Source organism: Urtica dioica, chromosome 6, assembly GCF_054948205.1.
Source record: "Urtica dioica subsp. dioica isolate 48M chromosome 6, U.dioica_male_clone48M_v1_H2, whole genome shotgun sequence".
Lineage (NCBI taxonomy): Eukaryota > Viridiplantae > Streptophyta > Magnoliopsida > Rosales > Urticaceae > Urtica > Urtica dioica.
This window is the reverse complement of record NC_142761.1, coordinates 27,907,201-27,934,571: the sequence shown is the minus strand read 5'-3', so window position 1 is coordinate 27,934,571 and position 27,371 is coordinate 27,907,201. Positions and strand designations below refer to the sequence as shown.

At 37.0% G+C, this 27,371-nt stretch overlaps 1 protein-coding gene across 2 annotated transcripts in view; it reads left to right on the top strand.

Annotated features, from left to right (window-relative positions):
- Positions 1 to 12,917: 12,917 nt before the first annotated feature.
- Positions 12,918 to 27,371, top strand: part of LOC149393549 (uncharacterized) — a 41,985-nt gene continuing 27,531 nt past the window's right edge. Inside the window, exons 1-2 of one of the 2 annotated variants that reach the window (XM_089617156.1) lie at positions 12,918 to 13,083; positions 13,252 to 13,458. In XM_089617156.1, coding sequence (XP_089473282.1) covers positions 13,285 to 13,458 — 174 coding nt within the window. In that variant the 5' untranslated portion in view covers positions 12,918 to 13,083; positions 13,252 to 13,284. Of the gene's footprint in view, positions 13,084 to 13,172; positions 13,459 to 27,371 lie in introns of both variants that reach the window. The other variant, XM_089617157.1, reaches the window with a different exon arrangement.

Sequence of the window (27,371 nt, the reverse complement as noted above, 5' to 3'; positions counted from 1 at the left end):
ACAAAAGTTTTACCAGAGTTTTAGTTTATCCCTGAAACCCTAATAGCCAAGGGTATTTTCGTAATTTCACCTCGAATCTCATTCGGAAAATTTCCAGAACTTAAAGTATGTCTTGAATCCTTTCCTTAGCTGATCTCCAGTAACATTTTGTCCTAATTAAGTTCCGAGTCATTTTGAGCGTCTATTTCCTTCGACGATCTACGATCGTAACCTTCGATATCTAGGTGAGAATAATCTCAGTACAACACATATTAGTTCAAAATTAAATATGATGATTTGTAATTCATGTTATAGTTTGTTTAAAGCTTTATTTGTTTGAGTACGTTTTTCTTTAGTTGATTGTGTGTTTGATTGTAGTAGTTTGATTTATGTTTGGTCAACTATGCAGTGTTAAGTTAAAGTAAGTTTGAGAATGTACATCTTTTATATTTTTTTAGTCATGTATTGTATGAGCATATGTTTGAAAAAAAAATTTGTACATGTCATATCAGTATGCAACGTAATTTCTAAAAGTGAAAAGATAAAAATAAGTAAGGGAGTCGTATCGCGTCGAGAGATATTAATGAGAAGTTTCCCGGGCCGAGGCTCAAATTGGGAAATTTCTCGGGCCGAGGTCCTAATAAGTTTAAAAGATAGTCACAAACACAAGATGTCGCACACAAAGTGTTGACAATGTGTTCGACAACTTGCTTGACCACAAATAATTAAGAAACAACAAAAAGTGCGATAAGAAAGCGACACACAATATGGTTACCAAGTTCGGTGCAATACACCAACGTCTGGGGGCACTCTGCCAGTGGAAATGATTTCACTATATAGTAGTCAATGGTACACGCAACGTCTTATATGATTACAACACAAAATCAAGGCCCTAATAACTATTACCACAAGTGAATACCTAGACCAGGGACTCCCCTTGAATTTGAGCTCCTCCTCAATTCCACTCTTGGAGCAACCGCCAATGCTCGGATGACTTCAGTCTTCAAACGCACGTGAGCATTCAATCACGCAAACACAGAACCCAAATCACTCAAACACTCAATCTTCTGGAATAGTATTTGGTGAATGACACTGCTCTTGACAAAACACAAAGCCTCCAAATCCGTCGGTCTTGCACGTCTAGGAGCTCAAAATATTTTGAAAAAGCGTCAAGGCTGCTAAGGGGGAAGCGCATGGCTTTTATAGCAGCTGTACAAACCTGGAAGTGTATCTAAGGTTTCCTTACCCATCATTGAAGAAATATCACGTACTAAAGTCACTAGCGAGGCAATCTGCCAAAACCGGAAACTTGCCAGAAATATTGTTTGTGCACAGGAGGAATGATGTCTTACCAAAAGCTGGAGCATGAAGCTTGCACTAAAAAATAAAACCAACAAATAACGTAACAACAACATGTCTTCGTACTGAAACTGGTACGAGTATACCCTTGGTTTACCCCGCACTAAAAGTTGATAGAATCAAGAAAAGAAAGATCAAGTCATCAATTACAGAGTTCTCAAAATCACGTTTTATAGTGACTGGAATTTTTACAGAAGTTATTACAGAGTTTTAGTTTTTCCCCGAAACCCTAATAGCCAAGGGTGTTTTCGTAATTTCACGTCGAATGTCATTCCGAAAATTTCCAGAACCTACAGTATGTCTTGAAATCCGTTTCTAAGCTGATCCCCAAAAATCTATTCCGTCGATTAGGTTCCGAGCGGTTTAGCTTTCTAAGCCGTGTAGTTTTCTTGATCCGTCCACGACCAACGGTCGTACCTTCCTAAACGAAGGTGAGAATAATCTCACTACAACACAGATTGGTTCAAAATTAAATATGATGATTTTTAATTCATGTTATAGTTTGTTTAAAGCTTTATATGTTGGAGTAGGTTTTTCTTTATTTGATTGTGTGTTTGATTGTAGTAGTTGGATTTATGTTTGGTCAACTATGCAGTGTTAAGTTAAAGTAAATTTGAGAATGTACATGTTTTATATTTTTTTAGTCATGTATTGTATGAGAATATGTTTGAAAATTTTTATGTACATATAATATTAGTATGTAATGTTATTTTTTAAAAGTGAAAAGATAAAATAAGCAAGGGAGTCGCATCGCTTCGAGAGGTATTAAGGAGAAGTTTCCCGGGCCGAGACTCTAATGAAGAAATTTCTCGGGCCGAGGCCCTAATAAGTTTAAATGATAGAGCAAAGTGTGGGACTTTATAACCCCCACATCTTCGTATCTAAAGTGTACACTGAAATTGGTACGACTACCCTAGGGGCACCCCGAACTAAAAATTGGTTGAATCAAGAAAAGAAAGATCAAGTCATCAATTAGTTTTAAAATACTAATAACCGGTTCATGAATTGCATTACTCTTTTTATTTTGTGAGTTTTATATTATTCTCGCTGAGCGTAAGCTCATCTCTTCGAAAAAAATATACGTCTGTGTTGTAGGTAAACATCTTACAAGGAACTGAGCAGGGCGGACTAGCGGCGTCGATAGCGAGAGGGTTGGGTTATGGTTTCATTTACAGAATAAGTCTTCCGCTACAAATCTTTATGAAATAAATTTTAAAGTTTTTATTTTCAATTATTTCAAGTTATAAAGTTTCAAAGAGTTTTCTATTTTAGTTAAGACTTAGAATATGGATTATGTTTTAGTATTTTTTTTCGTTATGTTTAGTTTTAAATTCGTATTTTCAATTTTAGTTAAGTACTTCTCATGAAGTGTTCAATATGCAATCTTCATATTTTTCTTAAATGCTTTTGTTTCTTTTTAAGATCTCAAAAATTTTAGTTTGCCTTGATTCGATGTGTTTTTTTTTTAAATTCCTCCAAGTTTTCTGAAGAATTTTCTAAAGTTTAAAAAGTAAGATAAGTAAGACGGTCCGAAAAGTCGGGTCGTCACATCCAGGGCCTTTGTAAAGATGTCTGTAAGCTGTTTTTCAGTGTGAATATATTCGAGTTTGATCTTCTTATCTTCCACAAGATCCCGAATGAAATGATGCCTGATTTCAATGTGCTTACACTACTACAAATGTTGGATTCTACAACCCATATTCTACAACGCTTACGACTAAGTGTTGTAGATCTACAATGCTTATGGCTAAGCGTTGTAGAAAGCTTGGTGTTTCTACAACGCTTACTATAAGTGTTGTAGAAGCTTGGTGTTTCTACAACGCTTACTATAAGTGCTGTAGAAGCTTGGTGTTTCTACAACGCTTACTATAAGTGTTGTAAAATTTCACCATATTTCAGAGCTCCCACAACACTTAGACTATCCATTGTAGAAGCCTCGCCGCGGCGACGTGTTTTTCTTGCCGCGGTGAGAACTTTCTACAACGGATAATTTAAGCGTTGTAGGATTAGTGAAATTTAATGGACCTCGCCGCGGCAAGAATTCTTCTTCGCCGCGGCGAGAACCTTCCACAACGGATAGATATCCGTTGTAAAAGGTTCTCGCCGTGGCGAGATGAGTTCCAGAAAGCCTTTTTTAGAGAAGATATTCGTGCCGCGGCGAAGGCTATCTCTCGCCGCGGCGATAAAATTCTGGGCTTCCTTTTCAGTAGCCTCGCCTCGGCGAGAAATAGTCTTCGCTGCGGCGAGAGTTCTACAACACTTACTCTAAGCGTTGTAGAAGCGTTTTAAAACCTAAAAATTTAAATTTTTTCAAAAGGCCCGCTCGAATTTCAGACTTAGTCAATTTTTCTTCTTCATTCTTCATTATTCTTCTTCTTCTTCATTCTTCTTCTCCACCCTCTCTCTCTCTCTCTCTCTCTCTCTCTCTCTCTCTCCACCCTCACTTTTCTTCTCCGCCCTCACACTCTCTCCGCCTTCACTTCTCTTTCTCTCTCCGCCCTCACTTCTCTCCCTCCGCCCTCGCTCTCTTCTTCTCCTCCCTTACTCTCTCTCCGCCCTCACTACTCTTCTCCATCCCCACAAACCCACAAAACTCAAACCTCAAACCAACAAAAGCCACAACCACAAACCCATAAACTCCACCACCACGTCAAACTCACACAAGCCTAGGCATCTCCGGTGACAACTCCGACTCTCTCTTTCTTCCATGCATCCATGCTCCTCATCTACACTCCGGGTTAGTTTTTGATTGAGAATTATGTATAATTTAGGTTGAAAATAAGTGTTTGTTTGGAATTGAGAGTATGGATTGATATAATTTAGGTTGAAACATCATATTTGTTTGATATTTTGTTGGAATTGAGTTTGCATTTGATATTTAGTTGGAATTGTGGTTCTTAGATTTCATTTCGTCCACTACTACTAGTTCTACAGTAGCAATAAAGTAAAAAACTAGAAGACGGCCTCAAAATATACATCGCCGCGACGAGAATTGGGGTAAAACCCAGGTATTTCTCGCCGCGGTGTATATTTTTCACCGCGGCGAGATAGTTCTACAACAGATATCTTATCCGTTGTAGAATATCTCGCCGCGGTGAGAAATATACATCGCCGCGGCAAGAAATTCTGGAATTTTTGAAAATTGGACAATGGAACTCTATCGTTGTATAAGCTTCTACAACGGATGCGTAAGCGTTGTAGAAGCTTCTACAACGGATGCGTAAGCGTTGTAGAAGCCAAGCTTCTAAAACGGATATCTAAGCGTTGTAGAAGCTTCTACAACGCTTAATAAGCGTTGTAGAATCATTCTACAACTGTTTTTAAGCGTTGCAGGATCCCATTTTTGTAGTAGTGTTAATCTTACTATGTTGAACTGGATTCTTTGAGATGTTGATGACACTGATGTTGTCGCAGAATAATGTCATGACATCTTGTCCGACACCATATTCAACAAGCATCTGTTTCATCCAGAGAAGCTGAGTACAACTGCTTCCAGCTGCAATGTATTCAGACTCAGCCGTGGACAAGGAGATGCAGTTTTGCTTCTTGCTAAACCAAGAGATAAGATTATTTCCTAGGTAGAAACATCCACCAGAAGTGCTTCTTCTATCAACCGTGCTACCTGCCCAGTCAGCATCACAATATCCCACAAGCGTAGAGCAGGTATCGTAAGTATATAAAAGACCAAATTCAGCAATTCCCGAGATGTACCTCACAATTCGCTTGGCTTGAGCCAGATGGCTAGCTTTGGGATTAGCCTGATAACGTGCACACACACCAACTGAGTAGGCTATGTTTGGTCGGCTGGCAGTAAGGTAGAGAAGACTACCAATGATACTTCTGTAGAGGCTATGATCAACAGATTCACCAAGCTTATCCTTATGAGTTTAATATGAGTAGCATCGGGGGTCCGCTTGTGAGAAGACTTTTCCAAGCCAAACTTTTTCACAATGTTTTTAGCATATTTACTTTGGAAGATAAAAATACCATCATTCATTTGCCTGATCTGAAAACCGTAGAAAAAGTTAAGCTCACCAACCATACTCATTTCGAATTTAGACTGCATTTGTCGTACAAAAAGGTCCACCATCTTTCTCGGCATTCCTCCAAAGACAATATCGTCAACATAGATTTGAGCAATCATGAGGTTGCCATCCTTCTTCTTTATGAACAAAGTTTTATCAACTCCACCTCTAGTATAACCATTCTGCACAAGAAACTGAGTTAGTCTTTCATATCATGCCCGAGGTGCCTTCTTAAGACCGTAGAAAGCCTTTCTAAGCTTGTAGACATGTTGGAGTGAGCTGGGATCTACAAAGCCTTTAGGTTGATCAACATAGACTTCCTCATTCAAGTATCCATTGAGGAAAGCACTTTTAACATCCATCTGGAAAAGTTTTAAATGGAGATGACTAGAGATGCCAAGCAAGAGTCTGATGGCTTCAAGTCGAGCAACAGGGGCAAAGGTTTCATCAAAGTCTACACCTTCCACCTGCGTATAACCTTGTGCCACAAGTCTAGCTTTGTTTCGAGTTATATTTGTAAGAACTTATTACACATACTAAAGGTGTTCTAGCAACATGAACACATTAAAACGGAAGCGAAAAGGATCGGTTTACCTCCGGCCATTGTTGCGTTTTTCCGGCGAGCTCCGGACTCCGATTCCGGCGAGTTGCTTTGAGGATCTTCTAAACTCTCGCTCTCACCCTTATTTGGCGTTGGTATTCCGAATGTGTGAGTGAGTTTAGGGACCCCAAAACCGTCATATTTATAGGCTCCAAACCATCAATGGAGAATATTGCAATCCTTTAATTAAGGGATTTCGATTTGATTTCCGGCATTAATATGAGCGCGATTTGATCAGAATTAATGAGTTTATATGGACCATAATAAGTGGAGATTATTTCCATATAAGAAAATATTCTTTCATTAAGAAAAAACTTACAATATTGCCATGCCCATCAGATTTATTTTTAAAAATCCACTTAGTTCCAATAACATTAACATTGTCAGTTTATGAACTAACTCCCAGACTTCATTTCTTTTAAACTGAACAAGTTCCTCTTGCATAGCACTAATCCAGTATTCATCATCAATAGCCTCATTCACATTCTTAGGTTCAATCTTAGAGACAAAGCATAGATTACCAATCATCTCTCGATAATTTACAGGTGCTTTTGAGCGAGTGTGCATACCTTCACCAATGTCACCAATCACCTCATGAGCATGGTGATTTTTCTGGATTCTTCTGGAAGGAATTCTTTGTTCTGGCAAGGGGGGAGGCTCTTTATCAGGAACAATGTCATCTACTTTGTCACCAACATCTGTCCTGACATTAGTGCTTCTCAGAGAAATGTCGTCCACAATGTTATCAGCAACTGTCCTGACATCTGTGTTACTAGGAAACACTTCATCTTCATCATTAGACTTTTGGAATCATCATTAACCACTACATTTATGGATTCCGTCATAGACTTAGTGCATTTATTAAAGACACGATATGCCTGACTATTTCTAGAGTACCCAAGAAAGATACCTTCATCACTTTTGAGATCAAACTTGCGTCGGGGGTCCCTATCAGCAAGAATATAACACACCGAGCCAAAGACATGGAAGTACTTAACATTCGGCTTTCTCCCCCTTCATATTTCATAGTGAGTGATAGTAGTACATGGACAAATAGTTACTCTATTATGAATATGGCAAGCCGTGTTGAGAGCTTTAGCCAATAAGTGAAGAGGAATGTCTTTGGCCAGCATCATCACTCTAGCTATTTCCTGAAATGTTCGATTTTTTCTTTCCACAATCCTATTTTGTTGTGGTGTGATGGGGGCAGAGAATTCATGAGCTATTCCTTCTGCAGTACAAAAGTTAGTAAAGCTTATATTCTGAAATTCCCTCCCATGGTCACTCCGGATTCTGACCACTTTGCCAATGCTTTCTCCTTTTTCTCTCTGAACTTGCTTGCATAAAGCCTCAAAAACAGCAAAAGTGTCTGATTTCTCACGGATAAAACCAACCCAAGTATACCTAGAGAAGTCATCTACATACACGAACACGTATCTCTTCCCTCCAAGACTTTCGACCTGCATTGGTCCTATCAGATCCATGTAAAGAAGTTCCAGAACACGCGATGTGGTAAAATGTTGCACCATCTTCTGTGACTTCTTGACTTGTTTTCCAATCTGGCATTCACCACAAATTCTTCCTTCAACAATCTTTAGATCAGGGATACCGACAATGGCCTTCTCAGATACAATTTTTCTACATGCTCCTGAGATTCAAGTGAGCAACCTTTTGATGCCATAGCTTGGCTTCCTCTACCTTGGTCACAAGACACTTGTTGACCTGAGTGTTTGTGACAGGAGACCGCATGTAGCAATTGTCACGAGATCTGGTTCCTTTCATAAGCTCATCCTGTTTCTCATTTATCACAACACACTTATCACGAGTAAAATTGATGGGCAAATTCAAGTCACAGAGTTAACTGATACTGATAAGATTAGCAGTAAGACCTTCCAATACTAAAGCCTCAGTTAAACAAGACATACCAGGATAATTGAGCTGACCTTTACCGATAATCTTGGCTTTCACTCCATCACCGAAGGTAACATGGCAATTAGAGTAAGGTTTTATGTTGGTCAGGAAAGCATGAACACCAGTCATGTGGCGAGAACAACCACTATCAATATACCAGTCGTTACCGGTGGAGGCACTCAGAGAAGTATAGGGAATATTGGCATGAAAGGATGGATCTTTCACTCTCCATTCCATCCGGGAAGAGGGTTGATGGCGAGGAAGAGCGTGCCTGTGTAAGGATTGATGCTGAAGAAGATTCCTCCCATATAGGCGATAGCAGAAAGCCCGAATATGACCCCTTCGACCAAAATGATGGCAGACCCAACGAGGTCTGTTGACTAGAGACCTGGTTGGTCCATAAGGATGTCGCTGATGTTGATTCTGAAACTTGTCATCGCCATATGTTTGAGACATTTTTCGCGACATCTGGCCAGCTGGCTTTTGGGGAACAAAGGTAGTTTGAGACGTGGAAGCACCATGAATATATCCAAGCCCCTTCATGTTCTTTGTAGGTTTTCCAATAGTTAAGATTTTATCAAGGCTGTCGGTGCTAGAGTTCAACATCCTGACGGATTTAGTCATCTGGTCCAGCTCTCAATTTAAGCGGTATACTTCGCGCTTCAGAGCAACAATGGTTTCTAAGAGCCTTGTCTTGTCTTCAGTCAGAGAGAGAATAAGAGCACTTTGCTTGTCAAGAACATGGGACTCTTCAACCCATTTAGTGTGTAAAATATTGTACGCATCATTCATAGCGTCATCAGATAGTTCCTCATCTATAACAAATTTCTATGAGGATTCAGCATATTCATCAATAGATTCAAGGTTATGAGTGGGAATAGAAGCTGTGAAGGCCACAAAGTTGCTTATCTGGTCGGAGTCGCTATCATATTTTTCCTCATTAGATAGAGTGGTGTTGCATCCCTTTTTCTGCTTTTTAAGGAAGTTGGGACACTCCTTCTGAATATGCCCAAAGCCTTCACATTCATGGCACTGAATACCTTTGCCTTTTTCCAGACCATTCACCACTTCTCCCGTTTCTGTGAGGGTTTCCATTCTTCTGGAACCTTTGCGGAAAGTTGGCTTTGACATCTTGGGAGACATTCTTCCCAGTCATCTGATTGAATCTCTTCATAACCCTGCTACAGATTTTGGCCAGCATAGCAATAGTATCATGAATTTCATTATCAGAATCCGAGTATACCTACTCCTTCTGATAACGAATAGAGCTTTTGACGGCCATTCCTTTGTTTTTCTTCTCCATCTTGGGAAGTGAAAGCTCGAAGGTCATGAGGGATCCCATGAGTTCATCAAACTTCAGAGTTTTAAAGTCATGAGGGATCCCATGAGTTCATCACCGTGATCTTCATTTTGAATATTGGGCTTAAAGCTCTCAGAGTTTTCCTAACGAGATCTTCATCGGTCATAGGTTTGCCAAGAGAGTAGGATTCATTGGCAAGGTCTCGAATACGCACATTGAAGTCAGCAACAGATTCATCTTCAAGCATAGTGAGAGCTTCAAAGTTTGTAGTGAGATACTGCAGCTTCTGCTCACGAACTTTAGTGGTTCTCTCATAGGAGACAACAAGAATTTCCCAAGCTTCCTTGGCACGTGTACAGGTGTTTATAAGCCTGAAAATATTTTTATCAACCCCGTTAAAAATGGCATTGAGTGCGCGAGAGTTACCCAGAGCTGCCTCATCTTCAGTAGGACTCCAGTCCTTCTCGGGTTTGGAACCTGTAAGAGGTCCTTTATCATCAACAGTAACGGGGGCTTCCCAACCATGTATTGGCCTTCCAAGTTCTGTTGTCAAGGGATTTCATGAAGGCGCTCATGCTCGCTTTCCAGTAACCATAGTTGGTTCCATCAAGGACTGGAAGACAATTGACCGAGCCTCCCTCTCTGGAACTATCCATATCTGGTAATAAAAAAAATACCCAAGAAACCACCAAAGGATCTAGGTGCCTGCTCTGATACCAATTGAAATTCTGATTAGTCACAAAGACAAGATGTCGCACACAAAGTGTTGACAATGTGTCGGACAACTTGCTTGAACACAGATAATGGATAAACAACAAAAAGTGCAATAAGAAAGTGACACACAATATGGTTACCCAGTTCGGTGCAATACACCTACGTCTGGGGGCATTCTGCCAGTGGAAATGATTTCACTATATAGTAGTCAATATTACAAGCAAGGTCTTATATGATTACCACGCAAAATCAAGGTCCGAGTAACTATTACCACAAGTGAATACGTAGACCAGGGGCTTCCTCTGAATTTGAGCTCTTCCGCAATTCCATTCTTCGAGCAACCGCCTATGCTCGGATGACTTCAGTCTTCAAATGCACGTGAGTCTTCAATCACGTAAACAGAGATTCCAAATCAGTCAAACACTCAATCTTTTAGAATAGTATTTGGTTAATGACACCGCTCTTGACAAAACACAAAGTCTCCCAGTCCGCCGGTCTTGCACGACTAAGAGCTCTAAGTATTTTGAAAAAGCGTCAAGGCTGCTAAGGGGGAAGCGCAGGGCTTTTTTAGCAGCTATACAAACCTGGAAGTATATCTAGGGTTTCCTTACCCATCCTCGAAGGAATATCACGTACTAAAGTCACCAGTGAGGCAATCTGGCAAAACCGGAAACTTGTCAGAAATACTGTATGCGCACAGGAGGAAGAATGTCTTACCAGAAGTTGGAGCATGAAGCTTGCACTAAAAAATAAAGCCAACAAATAACGTAACAACAACATGTCTTCGTACTGAAACTGGTACGAGTATACCCTTGGTTTACCCCGCACTAATAGTTGATAGAATCAAGAAAAGAAAGATCAAGTCATCAATTAGTTTTAAAATACTAATAATCGGTTCATGCATTGCATTACTCTTTTTATTTTGTGAGCTTTATATTATTCTCGCTGAGCGTAAGCTCATTTCTTCGAAAAAATATACGTTTGTGTTGTAGGTAAACAACTTGCAAGGAACTAAGCAGAGCGGACTAGCGGCGTCGATAGCGAGAGGGTTGTGTTATGATTTTCATTTGTAGAATAAGTCTTCCGCAACAAATCTTTAAGAAATAAGTAATAAAGTTTTTATTTTCAATAATTTTGAAGTTATGAAATTTCAAAGAGTTTTTCTAATTTGGTTTAGCTTGTATTATTTTGCTACTATGTTGGTTTAAAGTTGGTATTTCATATTTTGAGTTTTGGTTAAGTACTCCTCATGATATTTTTTAAATGCAATCTATATGTTTCTTTAATACTTTTGTTTCTTTTTAAAATCTTTAAAATTTTGGTTAGCATTTGTACGATGTGTGTGTGTATGTGTGTGTGTGTGTTTTTTTTTTTATATAAAAATCCTCCCATTTTTCTAAAGAATTTTTAAAGTTTAAAAAGTAAGATAAATAAGACGGCCCATGACCGATTTGGTCAAAGGGATTAGGGATTATATAATCGCCCAGCACACTGTGCATGATGAAGAACTGAGAGAACAACTAAGTTCTCGACCTAACGCTCGTCTTGCACATGACCTAAGTGAGAGAACTGAGAGAATGATTCATCCTGAGAAAGGGGTTACTCCTACCACCTGCCTCGATGTCGTCACGATGATCTACAACCTTCGAAACGAAGTTTGGGATCTCCGAGAATACGGCGTAGGCAGTAGTGCAGCCTATGGCGTCATCGAGGAAACTTCCTCACCTTTCACACCCCAAATATTGATCGAGATATGCACGAGAAATTTCAACTCCAGGACCTCGCACCCTACAACAACGATGCAAGGTGATACCCTTAGGGTCATGTGCCACGCTTTCTGTCTCAAACTCGCCGGATCCGGCTTCGAGTTGTTCAAAAGCTTGAGACCAGGTAGCATTCAATTGTTCAAAGACTTGAAGGACACACTCCTGAAGAAGACCAAGATGTACTTGTGGTCCATAAAGCAAGAGAATGTCAAATCTCTTAGAAGATATCTCGCCCGATTCACTGAGAAATCGAATAAAGGTAGATCGATTTGACGACGGTGACGTAATAGCTACGATCATTGAAGGCTTGCGCACTAGCGACTTCCTAAAGTCTGTCGTCGGTCGTTTTCCTTCCACCATGGCCAAGTTAATGACTCAAGTCAAGACTTTCATGGGTGTCGAAGATTACCTCGATGACCGAAAGAGTAATAACCAAGGCTCCCGCCGCCAAGACGAGCCAAGCCAAGAACAAGGCCACTCCCGTAATTGACGAAACAGGGAGGTTCGACTTCCAATACTTAACCGCCCACGCCCCAGAAGCCGCGACTTGCGAAAAACTTAAGGAGATACTTTTCATTCACACCACTGAACAGAACGATGGATCGAAACCTGAAATTAGCATGTGACAAGTTCACCACGCCGACTCCGATATAAAAGGACCCTGCGACTCGCGACCAGTCCAAATATTGTGAGTTCCACCGAGATCATGGTCAACGGACCTACGAATGCTTTAAAATCAAGAGGCAAATCAAGACTTTGATCTAATGGGGTGAGCTCAAAGAGTTCGTGTTGAATATGATCGGTGCTGTAGGCCCCACCTTAAGTAGACCACAGTCTAACAAGGGAGTAGGAACATCCGTCACTACCAACCAAATCACAACTGCAACCACCATCAATCCACAACTTCATGTCGTGACCACCATAATGAATCTACCTATATGGCTCATTTAGACCGTTATATGTTAAAATTTTAGTTAAATGATCTAATAATTAAGAGAATAATTTAGCTAAGACAATACTTATGCACTATATTATAAAAGAATCATTCATGAATTTGACTATATTTTTAATACTGAAATTATAATATTATTTGTAAGGTATCATTACTCTATCTTAAATATTTTTTTTAAGGAAAATATTTTATTTTTAATATTGATCGATTTCACTAGGAAATTATTATTATTATTATTATTCTTTTATGAACTTGGACGTTATGTCAAGTTGTCAACCATTGGCAAGTTGATAATATTTAAGATGCACTTCGGATGCGTAATATTAATAAGTTGCGTACCCCATGTGCTTTTTTTTCCTCTTTCTCTCTCGTACAACAGTAGTGTCTGTCTGCTCTTAAAAAGAAAAAAAAGTAGTGCTGTCTGCAGTGCCATCCGTCTGTGCGCGCGTCTAAGCGAGAGTAGTTTACCCTTTCAGGTATATCATATCACGTATTATTATAGTTGAATCTCAACCTTATGATCCCTTTCGCAATCTCAATATTTCATTTTCTATTTCCATTTCAGGAAAGCAAGAAAAAAAGAACCGTTGCTGGATTTCTTTTTATTCACAGAAATTTTTTGTGCATTCTTTTTAAATTTTCAGTGCACAGTATAAATCACAAATCAAAGAAATAAAATGAGAATTGGTGTGGTTGGAGCTGGGATAAGTGGACTGGTTTCAGCATATATTTTGGCTAAAAACGGCGTCGAAGTAGTTCTGTATGAGAAGGAGAACTACTTGGGCGGTCATCCCAACACCGTTACTTTTGACGGCGTTGATTTAGACCTCAGTTTCATGGTCTTAAATCATGTATGTACATCTCTCTCTCTCTCTAAATGCATTATAGAGTTCAATGTGTTGGACATGCGCCTGATAGCTCTTGGCTATAGAAAAATAAATGAAAATTTAAAGACAAATTAAAATACCAAGAATTCTCCGTGATGCAAAACAAAACAAAACAAGGAAAATCCTAAAAATATATAAAGTTATTTTATTTCATTTATTTTTATTTTTGACCTTGCGAAGGCTCCAAGCATAACCTAACTTTTATATATATATGGCCGGCTTAACAAAATCAGAGGCCTAAAGCGAGCGTATAAAATAAGGTCTTTTTCCAAACACATAAAATAAATTTATTATATGATAATGACAAAATAAATTCGCTTTTGTCCATTTCAACTTCTTATTCTTTTTTTAGATTGAATCAAGCTTTTTTTTATTTTTATGATATATCGGTTGATATTTTTTACTAGACATAATTAAAAAAAAAAAAAAAAAAAACTAAGAAATATAGACAACAAAATACAATTCTTTAAAAAAAAAAAAAAAAAAAAAAACACGGACACCAACTAATTTAAATATAGAAAGCAACAAACAACACATATAAGGGGAGAAAAAAGTTACATAGATAAAACCCGAGTTTTTTCATTTGTTGTCTTCTTCTTGAAAAAAAAAAAAAAAAAAAAAAAAAAAAAAAAAAAAAAACTTTCTTCATTTCTATGAAAAAATATCAGATTTGTTTCATGCCCTTTAGTGTGATGGTGTCAGTGCCGGAGAAAATATAAGCATTCGAAAGTTTTTTTTTTTTTTTTTTTGCTATCGTACACCACTACAACAGTTGTTATATTTTTAGCCCATTAAAATATGTGACCCCTAAAATATTAGTGAATCATGTAGGCAGAATTGAGGGATAATTTTTTGGGTGGGTCTTTTTCAAAACGATGGCTAAAACAAATACTTTAGTTGCTTACAAGGTAGGCCGGGCCTATATATATATATATAAAAATATATAACCTAACTTTTTATATATAAGCCCTCGTCTTTTAAACCACCCGCATCGGCAAGACTATGACTGGCCGACAAGACCGTGGCTGGCACGGATATGTTTTTGTCTCAAGTTATTTGTTCTAGTTGCTTTCTAGACAATATATTTCTTTCCCTTTACCAAATTGTTACCTGAAGTGACCATATTTGACATACTATTCGTAAAAACAACTCTTATTCCCCAAAAAAATACATATATCTGCATTCTTAAGCTTAACAATTTAAAAGAAGAAAATGAGTAAAAGAAAAAAGTTTAATAATATGTAAATAAAGGTATTTTGGGATCCGATATATATTAGTTTTTAACATCTTATAAACAGTAATTTTTTTTTTTTTTAGGGTGGTGGAGGTAACTAAATAGTCCATTGAGGTTATGATTTTGTAAAATAATCAAAGTTTATTTTAATTTAGTGAAATAGTCAAAATGTATAATAATTTGATCCTAATATTATTTTTTTTTAACAGTGATAAATTGCTTATAATGATCTACAAAAATTTTAATCATAAAAATTTGAAAGCATAGATTTGACTACTTTATTGAAAAGTTGAAATTTTGAGTAGTTTACTAATCAATAAATTTCAAATTGCTGTTTTGTACAATTTTCCTTTTTTTATACGAGTTATGAGTCGCTTTAGCTGAACATTTTTCGGTTAGAGAATATCTTTTACTAGTTTAATTATATTCCGAGATTTCTATTATTTTTGTTTTATAAATCTTATCACATATATAATACATGTCTCCCTTATTTTGTTTTATTCCTTTATTACTAGCTTAATTATATTCCGAGATTTCTATTTTTTTTGTTTTATAAATCTTATCACATACATATAACACATGTCTCCCTTATTTTGTTTTATTCCTTTATTTTGTTACCTGTCCAAATTTTTCGTATTTGTCATGTGGTACCCGGCACAGATTTCCTTATCTCTGAAAAAAAATAAACGAAAAGAAAAAGGATACAGGAATTTAATAGCCAACAAAAATATTCACGTTTTGGAAATAACTAACGTTTATACACTTTTGGAAAAATAACTAAATAATCTATGTGATATAAGTGATAGTCAATAAAAATTACTTATATGATCTTAGTTTTTTAAATTCGTCACGTTTTCTCTCTTGGTTTTGAATTCGTCACCTTCTCTCTCTTACTTCTTTTCCTACATTTTTTTTTCATAAAAACTTCAAAAATCCATATCTATATCATATGAACTCGAAATTGAGTGATTTCAATTCATATGGATTCGTGGCGTCGATATCTTCAAAAATAGATCCATTGTGTTTGATGAAAAATCATTTTTAATGCGTCATGTTTACGTGTGTTTGTAATGATTTTTCCATAAAACTCAATAAATTTTCATTTATTTCCAAATGATTTCCGAAAATTTTAAGTTATTTCCATATCTAAGGCAGTAACGTGATTTTTCTACATTTATGGCATTAAAAATTATTTTTCAACCAACACAATGGGTCTATTTTTTGAAGATCTCGGCGCCACAAATCCGTAGAATTTGGAGTTACTCAATTTCGAGTTCATATGAGATAGATATGGATTTTTGAAAATTGGATGAACCAAAGATGTTTGAAAAAAAATAGGAGAGAGAAAGTGACGAATTCAAAATCAAAAGAGAGAGAAAGTGACGAATCTAAAAATTAAAAAAATAAATAAAAAACCGCGAAATTGATTTAATGATACTTTTGGAATTTATCATATTACTCCAACTGTCACCTCATACATTTGTTTATTTTCCTATAACTTTTTAAACGTTGGCTAAACCTCAAACGTTAAGATTGAGATAGCTGAGTTAGTTACAAATTTAAAAGGAAAAAAAAAGGTTAATCTATCTATCTATTCTATTACTTGTACTAAAAGAGTGGTGGTACATGCATATATAGAAACGTTTCGTCGATTTTACTAGTTGACACCTGGCTTTGTGAAAATAATGGAATAGAAAAAGGTTCATAACATGTAAAGAGAGGTATTTTGCGATATATTAGTTCGTTTAAAATTGTATAAAATTAATCCTTGTTCATATGATTTGTTAGTCATTTTGCTGAACAGATTAGTCACAAAGACAAGATGTCGCACACAAAGTGTTGACAATGTGTCCGACAACTTGCTTGAACACAGATAATGGATAAACAAAAAAAGTGCGATAAGAAAGATACACACAATATGGTTACCCAGTTCGGTGCAATACATCTACGTTTGGGGGCACTCTGCCAGTGGAAATGATTTCACTATTTTGTAGTCAATAGTACACACAAGGTTTAAAATGATTACAATCACCAAATCAAAATCCTAGAGACTATTACCACCAGTGAATACCTAGACCAGGGACTCCCCCTGAATTTGAGATCCGCCCCAATTCCACTCTTCGAGCAACCGCCTATGCTCGGTTGACTTTCAGTCTTCAAACGATCGTGAATCTTCAATCACGAGTACACAGAACCCGACTCTCACATACACTCAATCTTTCTGGAATAGTGTTTGAGAGAATACACCACTCTTAACAAAACACATAGCCTCCCAATCCGCCGGTCTTGCACGTCTATGGAGCTCTGAGTGTTTTATCAAAAGCGTCGAGGCTGCTAAGGGGAAAGCGCATGGCTTTTATAGAAGCTGTACATGCCTGGAAGTGTATCTAGGGTTTCCTTATCCATCCTCACACGAATATCACGCAATAAAGTCACCGGTGAGGCAATCTGGCAATACTGGAAGCTTGCCCGAAATACAGTCTGCGCACAAGAAGAAAGATGTCTCACCAGAAACTGGAGCATGAAGACCAACATCTTTCCAAACAACTTGCACTAAAAAATAAAGCCAACATATAACGTAACAACAATCTCCCCCTTTGGCTATTTTTTAGTCAAGCACTTCCAGGAACAGTTCTCATACGAGCGTCATGACCAGAGAAGAGAGTCAAAATAAATGACCTCATGACGCCTCTCCCCCTGATTGCCTCAAAAACATAGCAAAGACAAGGATCGACCAAGATCGAGGGAGGAAAAACACAGCCTGAAAAGGGGTGATAACTGAAGAAAACAGCAGAACATACATAACAAACAACAAACGTCTTGAGACATTTCACTGGTGGTAATAGTCTCTAGGTTTTTGATTTGGTGATTGTAATCATTTTAAACCTTGTGTGTACTATTGACTACAAAATAGTGAAATCATTTCCACTGACAGAGTGCCCCCAAACGTAGGTGTATTGCACCGAATTGGGTATAACCATATTGTGTGTATCTTTCTTATCGCACTTTTGTTGTTTATCCATTATCTATGTTCAAGCAAGTTGTCGGACACATTGTCAACACTTTGTGTGCGACATCTTGTCTTTGTGACTAATCAGATTTTCAATTGGTATCAGAGCTGACTGATACTGATAAGATTAGCAGTCAGACCTTCCACCAATAAAGCTTCAGTCAAACAAGACATACCAGGATAATTTAGCTGACCTTTACCAATAATCTTGGCTTTCACTCCATCACCGAAGGTAACATGACAATTAGAGTAAGGTTTTACATTGGTCAGGAAAGCATGATCACCTGTTTTGTGGCATAAGCAACCACTATCAAAGTACCAGCCGCTACCGATGGAAGCACTCAGAGATGTGTATGCAATATTGGCACGGTAGGATGTGTCTTTCTCTCTCTATTCCAACTGTGAAGAAGGTTGACGACTAGGAAGAGCATGTCTATAAGTGGATTGATGCTGATGAAGATTCCTCCCATATAGGCGATAGCAGAAAGGCCGAAATGATCCATTCGACCACAATGATGGCAGACCCAACGAGGTCTGTTGACAAGAGACCGGGTTGGTCCAGAAGGATGTCGCTGATGTTGATTTTGAAACTTGTCATCACCAGATGTTTGAGACATGTTTCGCGATATCTGGCTAGCTGGCTTTTGGGGAACAAAGATAGTTTAGGATGAGGAAGCACCATGAGTATATCCAAGCCCCTTCATGTTCTTTGCAGGTTTTCTGATGGTTAGGATTTTTTCGAGGCTGTCGGTGGTGGAGTTTAACATCCTGACTGATTTAGTCACCTGGTCCAGTTCTCCATTTAGACGGCTGACTTCCCGTTTCAGATCAACAATGGCTTCTAAGAGCATTGCCTTGTCTTCAGTCAGAGAGAGAATAAGAGCACTCTGCTTGTCAAGAACATGGGACTCTTCAACCCATTTAGTGTGTAAAATATTGTACGCATCATTCATAGCATCATCAGATAGTTCCTCATCTATAACAAATTTCTATGAGGATTCAGCAGATTCATCAATAGATTCAAGGTTATGAGTGAGAATAGAAGCTGTGAAGGCCACAAAGTTACTTATCTGGTCGGAGTCGCTATCTTCTTCTTCCTCATCAGATAGAGTGGCGTTGTATCCATTTTTCTGATTTTTGAGGAAGTTGGGGCACTCCTTCTGAATATGTCCAAAACCTTCACATTCATGGCACTGAATGCCTTTGCCTTTTCTAGAGCGTTCACCACTTTTTCCGTTCCTTTGAGGGTTAGCATTCTTCTGGAATCTTTGCTGAAAGTTATCCTTGACATCTTGGGAGACATTTTTCCCAGTCATCTGAATGAATCTCTTCATAACCCTGCTATAAATTTTGGCCAGCATAGCTATAGTATCGTCAATTTCATTATCAGAATCCGAGTATACCTGCTCCTTCTGATCATGAATAGAGCTTTTGAGGGCCATTCCTTTGTGTTTCTTCTCCATCTTGGGAAGTGAAAGCTCAAAGGTCATGAGGGATCCCATGAGTTCATCAAACTTCAGAGTTTTAAGGTCATGGACTTCTTCTATTGCCGTGATCTTCATTTTGAATCTTGGGCTTAAAGCTCTCAGAGTTTTCCTGACGAGATCTTCATCGGTCATGGGTTTGTCGAGAGAGTAGGATTCGTTGGCAAGGTCTCGAATGCACACATTGAACTCTGCAACCGATTCATCTTCAAGCATAGTGAGAGCTTCAAAGTTTGTAGTAAGATACTGCAGCTTCTGCTCACGGACTTTAGTGGTTCCCTCATAGGCAACAGCAAGAATTTCCCAAGCTTCCTTGGCACTCGTGCAGGTGTTTATAAGCCTGAAAACATTTTTATCAACCCCGTTAAAAATGGCATTGAGTGCGCGAGAGTTACCCAGAGCTGCCTCATCTTCAGTAGGACTCCAGTCCTTCTCGGGTTTGGAACCTGTAGGAGCTCCTTTATCATCAACAGTAACTGGGGCTTCTCAACCATGTATCACTGCCTTCCAAGTTCTACTGTCAAGGGATTTCATGAAGGCGCTCATGCGGGCTTTCCGGTAACCATAGTTGGTTCCATCAAGTACTGGAGGACGAATGACCGAGCCTCCCTCTATGGAACTATCCATATCTGGTAATCAGAAAAGAAATACCCAGGAAACCACCAAAGGATCTAGGTGTCCGCTTTGATACCAATTGAAAATCTGATTTGTCACAAAGACAAGATGTCGCACACAAAGTGTTGACAATGTGTCCGACAACTTGCTTGAACTTAGATAATGGATAAACAACAAAAGTGCGATAAGAAAGATACACACAATATGGTTACCCAGTTCGGTGCAATACACCTACGTCTGGGGGCACTCTGCCAGTGTAAAGGATTTCACTATTTTATAGTCAATAGTACACACAAGGTTTAAAATGATTACAATCACCAAATCAAAAACCTAGAGACTATTACCACCAGTGAATACCTAGACCATGGAGTCCCCCTGAATTTGAGATCCGCCCAATTCCACTCTTCGAGCAACTGCCTATGCTCGGTTGACTTTCAATCTTCAAACGATCGTGAATCTTCAATCACGAGTACACAGAACCCAACTCTCACATACACTCAATCTTTCTGGAATAGTGTTTGAGAGAATACACCACTCTTAACAAAACACATAGCCTCCCAATCCGCCGGTCTTGCACGTCTATGGAGCTCTGAGTGTTTTATCAAAAGCGTCGAGGCTGCTAAGGGGAAAGCGCATGGCTTTTATAGAAGCTGTACATGCCTGGAAGTGTATCTAGGGTTTCCTTACCCATCCTCACACGAATATCACGCAATAAAGTCACCGGTGAGGCAATCTGGCAATACTGGAAGCTTGCCCGAATTACAGTCTGCGCACAAGAAGAAAGATGTCTCACCAGAAATTGGAGCATGAAGACCAACATCTTTCCAAACAACTTGCACTAAAAAATAAAGCCAACATATAACGTAACAACATCTTTTACTAGTTTAATTATATTCCGAGATTATTTTTTTTTCTTAAGTAAATCTTGTCACATGTATGATGAATGTCTCCTTTATTTTGTTTTATTCATGTTGTTTCCTATCCACATTTTTCTATATTTTTCAGTATGTGGTACCCGGTATAGATCTCTCCACAGTATTATTATTATTATTATTATTATTATTATTATTATTATTATTATTATTATTATTATTACTATTATTATTACTTAATAATTTATCTATGATATCTTACCATTGAAATTACTAAACGCTCAATGAGACAGCTGTTCAACTATTAGGCCAAACAATTGTTTGAATAACTAACTAAAAAATTTAGTTAAATAACCAACTACTTATACCAGGGAAATATAACAATAAATCAACATGTAGTAGAAAAATAATAACTGAGATAGAGAATTGGTAACCCATTTCAATTTCAATGATAAGCACTTAATCTGAACGGTAATATGTAAACTCGGTTGTGGAGAGTAATTGACTATAATAATCAGAGATACAAGGACTCAGCTTTGTCAACTCCCTATCATATTTTCGTCTCCTCCAATGTCCGATGAACTGCAATCTAAGCTCCAATTGGATCAGAGATCCCTCTCTTTTCTACGCGATCGTCTCCCGAAGCATTGTTTCATTGAAATAAATTAATGTAAACAAAGACGTTACTAATAAACCTTTAAAAATAGGTGGTCATAGATTGAACAATAAAAAGGCAATCCAAAAGAATTAGAAAAGAGAATTGGTAACCCCTAGTTCAATGAAAAATCACTTATTCTGTAGGACAACGTAAATCCGGTGATGGAAAGTAGTTCACTATAATAATCAGAAGTACAATAACTCGGGTTTGTAGACTCCCTCTCAAATGACAGTCTCTTCCAATGTTTAATGAAAGACAATCTAAGTTACCCTTAGATTAGGGATCTATCTCTCTCTCTCTCTCTCTCTCTCTCTCTCTCTCTCTCTCCCTCTCTCTCTTCAACGCAACCCTCTCTGTAACATTGTCTCAAGGAAATTAACGCAAACACACGTTATTAATAAACCTGTAAACAAAGTGCATAGAGATTGAATGTAATTCTCTTACTCATTTTCAATGAAGATCTCAGATAAATAGAGGGGCAAGAATTACTTCGACCATGTGCGACTAAAAAGAATTAGTTAATTAACAGAAACCCTAGACGCATTTTGTAAAAAACCAATAACAAAATCTTCCACGAATCAGTGAAGCAGAAAACCAAATTTGATCATATCTAGAAATATCCAAAAAAATAAAAATAAAAAACATAATATTTTTTCGATTCGCGTGAAAATGAACACATTTACTTTATGACCCGTTGTCTTGAACAACTAGTTGCGCAATGTCTTGAACAAATTAATAGTTTTCCAAATTGAAAAACCTTGTCACAGAGGACTTAACAATATCCTCCTTCGCTTATAAGAAACTAAGAAATCACATAAGAAACTAAGAAGTTCAAGTATCTAGCAGGTAAATATTAAATTGTTTAAATTAGCTATTACAACAACAACAACAAAAAAATTGAACAAAATTAATCCCCATTTTTCCACAAAAGGACAAGGAAGTTGAAAAATGTCTAAGCTGTCTATAAAACAGAGAAAAAAAATACTAAAAAAATAGGTAAGAAATTTGTCGTAATCAGCCAAGTTTGTCATTCTTATTGGGGGAATAGCCCAAGTTTCATTTTATTAAGCAAATAGCCCATATTTTCGGCTCAGACCATAACGCCCTTGGTAAATTCGCGAATAGGTTAATTTAATTAACCTACTGGAGTGAGTTAGGTTAATTAATTAACTTATTCACGAATCAGTTAATTAATTAACGTAACTCACTCCAGTAGGTTAATTAAATTAACCGATTCGCGAATTGTTTCTTCTTCTCCACCTCCAGCGAACCTGAGGTTAGGGTTAGGTTTAGGGCTTTGCTTCGCCGTCGACTTCTGAGACCTCAGGTTCGATCGTGAAAGCAAGGCAGTGGAGGAGCCAAACCCTCCGCGCCATCTCCGAGAACGATCGGAAGAGCTCGGACGACTCGAGGCCGTCGCCGAAGAAATCTCCTGCGAGGACGAGCGTACCTGCGAGGACGAGCGTACAGACATCGAAACGGTACAGCGACGCCATAGCCATCCTCGACTCCCCCGATCGCGGCCTCTCCGTGCACGCGCTCCGCCGCGTGAGCGACGGCGATGCGGTGGCGGTGATCCCGAAGCACCCTGACCGTGAAAACCAGCGGCGCAAGCGATCTCGTCTCCGCCGCGGCGCTCGACGGCTACCTCGGGCTCTCGGCGGCGATCATGTTCGAGCGGAGCCTCGGAGAGAGAGAGAGAGAGAGAGAGAGAGAGAGAGTTGTGTGAAATGGTAATTTAGGTAGTTTAGATTAGTTGGGCTATTCCCTTAATTAATTGAAACTTTGGCAATTCTCTTAATATTAATAAGTTGATTTGGCTAGTTAACAAAATAGCCCAAAAAAAAACAAAATTACATTTTCTTCAGAGCAGCGGGGGCATCGGTATTCTTCTTCTTCATGCTTCAGGTCTTCAATTTCTTCAACACGGAATTTGAGGTCACACATTAGGGCATAGAGGTGCATTCTCCTAATCAAGATTCAAAATACGGACAATATATCATTACTAAAAGAGACTCGATTAAAAAAAAAGGCCTACAAAACTAAAAAAATCGACCGAATTGGCATAAAAATCGTCCAAACTTGAGATTAAAACTTAAAAAAAATAAAAAAAAAATATTAACTTAAGCCCATTCGGACCCAACAAAGTCTAGGCCTGCGAAATATGAGGCCCAGTTGATGATATTGGAGTTGATCTTCTCTATTGCTTTACATAATGTCTGATTCTTTCAATTATTGTCTTTCACTTCTTTTTGCCTTCTTCTTTCATTCTTACACGCTCAGTTGTTGTCGTTTGTTTGTTTTGTTTTTTGTTTTTTTTTTTTGTTTTTTTTTTGTTTTTAATAATATAAAGCTTCACGTATATTGGCAATTTCGCATCAAGTATAATCCTCCTACTATTTGATAAAATAATAATAATAAAAAAAGTATAATCCTCCTACTGTCCAATGGTAATTCGTAACTATATGGGATATATTTTATAGTTTATAAAATCCACTAGTAATAATTTATATATATATATATATATATTTATAATACATATACGAACTATGATATGGATGATCACTTTTCTAACTAATTGCAAATATTTTTTTTTATAAATATATATGTATTATAAATTCTATATATATTTATATTTTCCCAGTTGACAATATCTATTTGTATATTTATATTTATTACAATTATATTATAAACATTTGTAAGAAAACAAAATTAAACTTTTGAATAGATATTATTAATTAAGATAATTTATGATATTATTAATTTTTAAACAATGATATTATTAATTTTTAAACAATTTGAAATTTCTATAGATAATTAATGATATTATTAATTTTTAAACAATTTGAAATTTCTATGTTTAAATACTATTTTCCCAGGTAAATTGATCTTAACTTTAATTTGCTATCCTTTTTAAAAATTTCAAATTATATCATTAATTAATTATGAGTAAATAAAATTTGAGTACATATTAAGAATTAGTAGCTTTTGTGGATTATTCGGAGACATATAGAATTTTGGGTATTTTTAATTAAATTTTGTTATAAGATTTTCGTTGATATATCCGTCGATAGTCAATATATCATCGGTAGTCGATAGTCGATATCTCATCGATATATCATCGGTAGTCGATATTCAGATTATTATAAGATACCCGTCGATATATCAATAAAATCGAAACATCGGTATTGATACCGATAATGGTATTTTAATCCAAAATATTAGTTACTTTTGTGGTCAAGAAGTTGATCTCAACCTCGATCTTCTTCATAATTCTTTCATGCATGGGGTTGAGAGAAAGGAGGAAGTACCCCCAAAGTTAGAGAAAGAAGATAGAAAATTTTCTTGCACAACTGGGTAGGAATGCCAATCACATCACATGTTTCCCTTAAAAATCTTGTGCTTTAAAAAAAAAAAATACGAGCTCCCCTGAGTGGTTGTCGTTCTGGTCCTCGGATCCGCGTGTTGAGAAATGAGAAGCTCGTATATTAGGGAGGAAACTAACACGTCGGTTAACCTTTAGCGAGGAAGCATGTGCATCAATCTGATCGAAGAGGACATCTCCAAAGTTAAATTTCATTATGCTTCTAGCAAAAAATATGAATTAAGCAAGAGGTCTGCTAATAAATCATCTTTGTAGACTGACGGAACCGGCTCTTGATGGTGATACCATGCAACAAGGAATACTTCACAAATATGTTAGTAGATGACAAGTAGATGTCAACAGAACACGTCCTTAGACCAGTAGTCAAATAATCAACTACCTTGTTTAGGTGAGTGTTGTGAGTTTTCCATGCACGCAAGTGTATGTGTCAAGTCAAATAATATATATTTGTATATGTGGATATCGAACGCACAAAGACTAGTTATACTAGCGAGTTAATCAAACTTAAATTTCGAATTGATATTAAAAATATTGATAAGTGGTTGCAATGGAAAACAATAAAATTACAAGAATTCATCAATGGGTAAGCGAGGATTAAGATTTCACCGAAATTAACTAGATAGAGGAACAACTAATGTATTTCTATGGATGCTAATCTCATTATCTCTTATATATTCACTAGCCTCTCTCGAGATTCTAGGAAACCTATTCAATTGACGAATTATTATCCTCTTAGCTTCTAATTCTTTAAAAACAATCACACACAATCAGACAAGAGTTCAAATGATTATACCGTCTCCTAGAGTTCTCTACTAACCTAGGTCAACAATGGAGACATGAATATTTGCACGACCATCGACTTTCTCTCAAAACCAAATAATCTTACATAACAACTCTAATGGTGATCAATCATTGGATAGCAATAAGTACTATGTTATTGAAATAAACAAGCATCAATCTAACCTTGATGAATCCCCTATCTTAAGTTCCGGCTACATCACAATCCTATAAAAAAAAACATAGCCCATAATCGAATTGATAACAACAATCAAACATAAAACAATTGATATAAACAAAGTCAATGAAATTAAAAACAATCCATATTGAATAAAATTAATGTTCTACAATATTCTATAGTCCACAAAATAAATAGAAAGGAAGAAGAAGAATAACAAGTGAAGGTCAAAGCTGTTGAAAATGCATATAGGGTTTTGAAAAACTTTTGTCATATCAAGATATATGGCGGAAAATATTTTTTTTTCTTATTTCATAAAAACCCAATTTTAATAAAACCTACACATGATGCATGAAAGCATTAAATGAGACAAATCTTTTTGGTCGAGCTGCAATGCTGTTCAATTCTGGACCTCCTTTTCACCACACGTCTCCTCCTTGATGTTGAAGAACATCCAAAAAGAAAATCGTCAACAATCCTAAAGAAAAAAAACCATGTTTATTTGCGTGTGGCAACAATTGAATCAAAGTGCTTTGAAATTTATTTCCAAACTACTAGACTATATGGAATGTCTCGATATCGAGTCTAAAAGATCGACACCTAGTGCCAAAGAGAAATAGAGGGTTTTTCAAAACAAAATACTTGTGTGTAATTACGTCTTTTGGCCGAGCCAAAGCTAAGGCTATTTATAGCCTTATTTAGCCGAGTGGTAACAAGTTCATGGGCACATATTGGAGCCATGATCTCTACCACTTAAGCCTTCAACTCTCCACTTTTCTCCATGTAACATACAGCCAAGTCATTCATCTGAAAACCGAGGATGACTTCCAATGAGACCTTGACACACATTAAACCATTTTGTTTCAAAATCCAACAAAATGACAGTGTGCAAAACATCTCATAAACAGAGTCTATGCTTTCCTATAAAGGGGTCAAGCCAAAATTGTCCATTTAATTGATTTAGCAACCAATCACAATTTTCCGTCTCATTCATTTCCTTAATTAGTTTAGAACTAATAGGACAATGACATGTGAAAAATCAAAGATGATTTTAGCCTTAAAACCTTTTAATGCCACATATATAACTCAATTTCATAACCTATGATATATATATATATATATATATATATATATATATATATATATATATATTAAGCATGATAGGATAAACATCAAAATCATATAATTACATATTTGCAAACCCAAGTGAAAACTACTTTTCACTCTAAGTGAAATATTCAAGCACGTACTTCTCAAAATATACTTGATTCGACGATTAAATCTTATTCCAATAACACTAATATACTTTCAATAGTATGTTGTAGAAGCCTTATGTAACTATATGAGCAAAGTTTGAGATTGAACCATTGAACAAAAATTCTCCTACTTTCTCCAATATTTAATAATAGTGTCAATTGACTCCACTATAGAATTGATACTGAAAATCTCTTGCCTCGTATATAATTATTCTCATTCCTATTTAATTTCAGTTATTTGATTATTTATGCATAAATACATGTTTCTATACAACAAATTTCTGAGATCCACATCTAAATATAAATCAATACAAATATTTTAATTCCTTTATTTTGTTCGTGATTGTTGAGGCTTGGAAATGACACGTCACCTCCGCATCAATGTTACTCTAAATGCGATATTCATCT